This window comes from Manduca sexta, chromosome 26 (assembly GCF_014839805.1).
Source record: "Manduca sexta isolate Smith_Timp_Sample1 chromosome 26, JHU_Msex_v1.0, whole genome shotgun sequence".
NCBI lineage: Eukaryota > Metazoa > Arthropoda > Insecta > Lepidoptera > Sphingidae > Manduca > Manduca sexta.
In genome coordinates, this window is record NC_051140.1 from 1,211,161 (window position 1) to 1,215,006 (window position 3,846).

Sequence of the window (3,846 nt, forward strand, 5' to 3'; positions counted from 1 at the left end):
AAATTAAATTATTTAGACACATAAAGGTTTAAAATAAAAAACATATTATTCTTTTTTTTGGGTGTACATTGAATGTTTTTGCTTTACAATAAAAAAAAATATAACCCAACTGGCACAAATTAAAATTTAAGAAACAAAATAAACAATTATTTAAAAATCGAACAGTGTAACCGATAACCGAACAGTGCGAATTTGGCCGTTGGCGGCGCGCGAGGTGCGATGAACCCCGCCCGCTCGGAATCCGAGTGCTCCTCAGAAGAGGACGTGGACTCCGGCATCGCCGACGAGCCGAGACAACTCGACTGCATGGAGCTCTCACAGTTCTTCAGCTACTGGTGAGTCTTCTTACCTTACTTACGTTATATTGGGGCGGCATAAGTCACTTTCGCAAAAGGAAGGTTCCATGAAGTTATTTGACTGCGTACCTATGCCCTGAAGAAGACAACCGCAAAGTTAAGATTGTCGGGTCGGCGCAACACACTTCTCCACGCATGTCGCAGAAAGGTTTTAGCTTACTTTATACAACCACCTATCTGATATCAACCCAAACTTGGACTAAAACCCAAGCGCGGTATCAGAAAATATAATAGAAAATGCTATGTGTGCTTTAACAAGAAGGAAATAACTAAGTGGGTATAATGCGAAACAATTCAACGATGGAACAAATACAGTAACTTTATTTAAACATATTTATATCAACACAACTTTAACATATTTATGTACAGGATATGTGGTTTTGGTATCTCGAAACACTCGTCGGAAGCTTCAGACATGTTCCCCAAGTGCCCTTTGTGTAAAACTGATCCTTTATATAAAACATGACATTAATGAACGCCTAACTATAAGCGTATAGCAATGACGCTCATTAAAAATTATGATATGAATTTTGAACAGGCGTACTATCAATGCTTTTTGAAAAAATCTTGTAAAAAAATAATTTTATTATAATATTAATATGTAACAGTTAAGAGGTTAAAAAAATAGTATAGCTTTTAAAATACACTTAACCATATGTATAAAAAATATGTTTATTACTCCAGGATATGCGCATTTAATTCTAAATTTTAAAATATATTTTAGGCAGTTTATTTAAAATATTCATGCCTATAAAAATGTGGTGTATTTGAATTTCTTCATTGTGGAAGTGGCTCATCGCCGGTGCGAGCAGTAGGCTGAAACACAAATTATTACGTAGGTGAGTACATTAATTACATAATTATATTTTTACTAGGCGTTGCACGCGGCTTCGTTCGCATTAAAAATCTTTCCCACTAAGGGCATAAAACTAGCGAACTATTGCGCCATCAGGATGACGTCAGCGCGATCTATTCCCAAAAATATTTAATAAGTTAAATTATTTCTTATAGGAGCAAATACTGGAGATAAAAGTTATGCTATATGTTAATCTCAGAACAAGAACAAGCATAGAAGGAATCTAAATTACCCTCATATATTTATCCTATTTGAAAATATAGGATAAGTATATGAGGGTAATTTATTATTTTTTTCAAATATTTTATATTTTTTTCAAATAGAATAAATATATAAGGGTAATTTAGATTCCTTCTATGCTTGTTCTTGTTCTGAGTCCTCTATACTCTTTTATCATTGCTCAAATGTCATAGTGTTACTTCTATGCTTGTCATTGTTCTGAGATGTTAATAAAGGAAATAGTCAACGCGTGTGCTAAATTAACTCAAAAACAGATAAATAAAAATACAAATAATTTAGGGGTTTTACCAATTTGTTTTTGTATGAAATATTAGCTATGTCCGTTTCTATACTTCGCACATCGTAGGTACCTACATATATAACAATAAAAAGACTAATTTTCATATTAGTAACGATACTTGATCAGTCCCGCGACTCCCTCTTGGCGCAAAATACATTAGGTACCCCTTGATCTAGATTATATTATGTACCTACTGCAATCGGCAATGCCCTTTCACGCAACTGATAAGATACACAAGCAAGCCGACGAGATATAAGACGTGTGTCATATTGTCCAACCATTATATGAACCAACTATTATCGAATTCATATTGCCTAAATTATTGATTATAAATTCTGTCTTGTACCTCTTCGCTCTTCACTATATGTTCAATATACTCCTAGCAATGCTTGCAGGTGCAACTGACAACTATTATGGACATTTTGTACAACATATGAACACATATGTCAACATTGCGGAATGTGTAAAGCGAAAACCGACACCTCAAGTCCCTCGGCCATTTTTATAGCTCATTCTCTGCCAGTATTATTTTTCTACCTGACTTTATCATAATTAATGGTTGAAACGACTTGGTTAAGCTATTAGGACCAGCCTCCTGGAGATCATTATCTTGAGATTCAGTCCCACCTTAGGAGTCATATCTAATAAGCAGTTTTCGGCTCCTATACACCGCCACTTATAGTACATACTTATAAAGGAAAAGGTAAACAAACTTACATAATGTTCCACTATGTGGATGTGATCTGGATTGTGGTCGACAATGTGTACCCCGCCGTGTGGGTAGTCGGGGTTATGGTCCACAATATGCACGGTGTCGGCATGATCAACTATACTGACCCCTCCAGAAGGGTAGTGTGGGTTGTGATCCACGATACTGACCCCCCCAGACGGGTAGTGTGGGTTGTGTTCGACTATGTGCACTCCCCCGGAATTTACATGTTCGACGATGTGCACCCCGCCGCTATAGAGTGTGTGATTACCTCCTTCGATGATATGACTGCCTGGTACCTGTGGAACGGAATGAAAATCTTTTGACGCGTTTTGCCCAAAAGGGGGTTAAGACATTATAAATAAATATATAAAGACCGGGATTCTACTGCGTGGCATTGCAGGTTTTCTCACGATGTTTTCTTTCACCATTAAAGCAAGCGATAATTCACAAAGAATCATAACCATAACCTAAGATTATTTATAATAAACCTATGATAATAAGCGTGCAGTTATGTAGTTGAAAATGGAAATCCTTTGCCATTAACTTTATGCGAAACTTCAAATAAAACTGAGCCTTACAGATTACTATAACTAAACAAGTTCTAATAAATATCACACACATACACACATCACGCATTTATCCCCGAAGGGGTATGCAGAGGCGCAACCAGGGCACCCACTTTTCGCCAAGTGTGTTCCGTCCCATTAAGTGATTGAGCGAGCCTATCGCCTTATCGGATACACACATTCCAGACTCCAGGCTGATAATGAGCAAAAAAACCCAAATATCACTTTGCCCAACCCGGGATCGAACCCAGGACCTCAGAACGCTGCCGTATCGCGCATGCACTACAACTTCACCACTGAGGCAGTAATAAATATCAATAATAAAAACAATTTACCGGCACTCCATCGTCTCCAACCACCATTCGGTTTTCGCTCATTTTCTTTATCAAATGGAACACCTTTCGACGCGTTCGATTTCGCACTGAATCATGTTATCTCTCGATAAAGTTGTTTTATCGAACAGAACACATTATCATTTAACTCTATTGAACATAGACTTGTGACGTTCCGGTCAGTCCGAATTAAAATAGCTTCCATTCCGAAGAACTCTTTCTGAGCATACAAGAGAAAAATAGAAAATGCATCATATCACGCTTTTTTTATAGTATGTCGGCGTACGCCATTATTAGCGTTCATCTTGGGGGACCTGCGTTTAGCAGTAAACAGCGGTAGGCTGATTGATTGATGATGTCAATATTATCTTTTTATTCTCGAAGGGAGAGTAAAGTGGCCTCCCTACAGCTGACCTCAAGTGCCGCCAAGCACTAGTGTGTAGTCACTGTTGTGTTCTGATTTGAAGGACATTGTAGCCAGTGTAACTACTTGACGCAATAAGA

The 3,846-nt window shown here is 37.6% G+C and overlaps 1 protein-coding gene across 1 annotated transcript; it reads right to left on the reverse strand.

Annotated features, from left to right (window-relative positions):
• Window positions 1-653: 653 nt before the first annotated feature.
• LOC115447153 lies at window positions 654-3,495 on the reverse strand. Its single transcript, XM_030174118.2, has 3 exons — window positions 3,346-3,495; window positions 2,450-2,740; window positions 654-1,172 (listed from the first exon to the last, which is right to left on the reverse strand). Exons 1-3 carry the CDS (start codon window positions 3,385-3,387, stop codon window positions 1,134-1,136), a joined length of 372 nt encoding a protein of 123 aa, XP_030029978.2. The 5' UTR covers window positions 3,388-3,495; the 3' UTR covers window positions 654-1,133.
• Window positions 3,496-3,846: the final 351 nt, after the last annotated feature.

Bases quoted from the DNA above. Each gene is read 5' to 3' on its own strand.
- LOC115447153 (XM_030174118.2), bottom strand. From the start codon at position 3,387: ATGAGCGAAAACCGAATGGTGGTTGGAGACGATGGAGTGCCG. The intron at 2,741-3,345 runs GTAAATTGTTTT...TCCGTTCCACAG, and splicing joins TTGGAGACGATGGAGTGCCG to GTACCAGGCAGTCATATCAT. The intron at 1,173-2,449 runs GTAAGTTTGTTT...TTTGTGTTTCAG, and splicing joins TCCACATAGTGGAACATTAT to CCTACTGCTCGCACCGGCGA.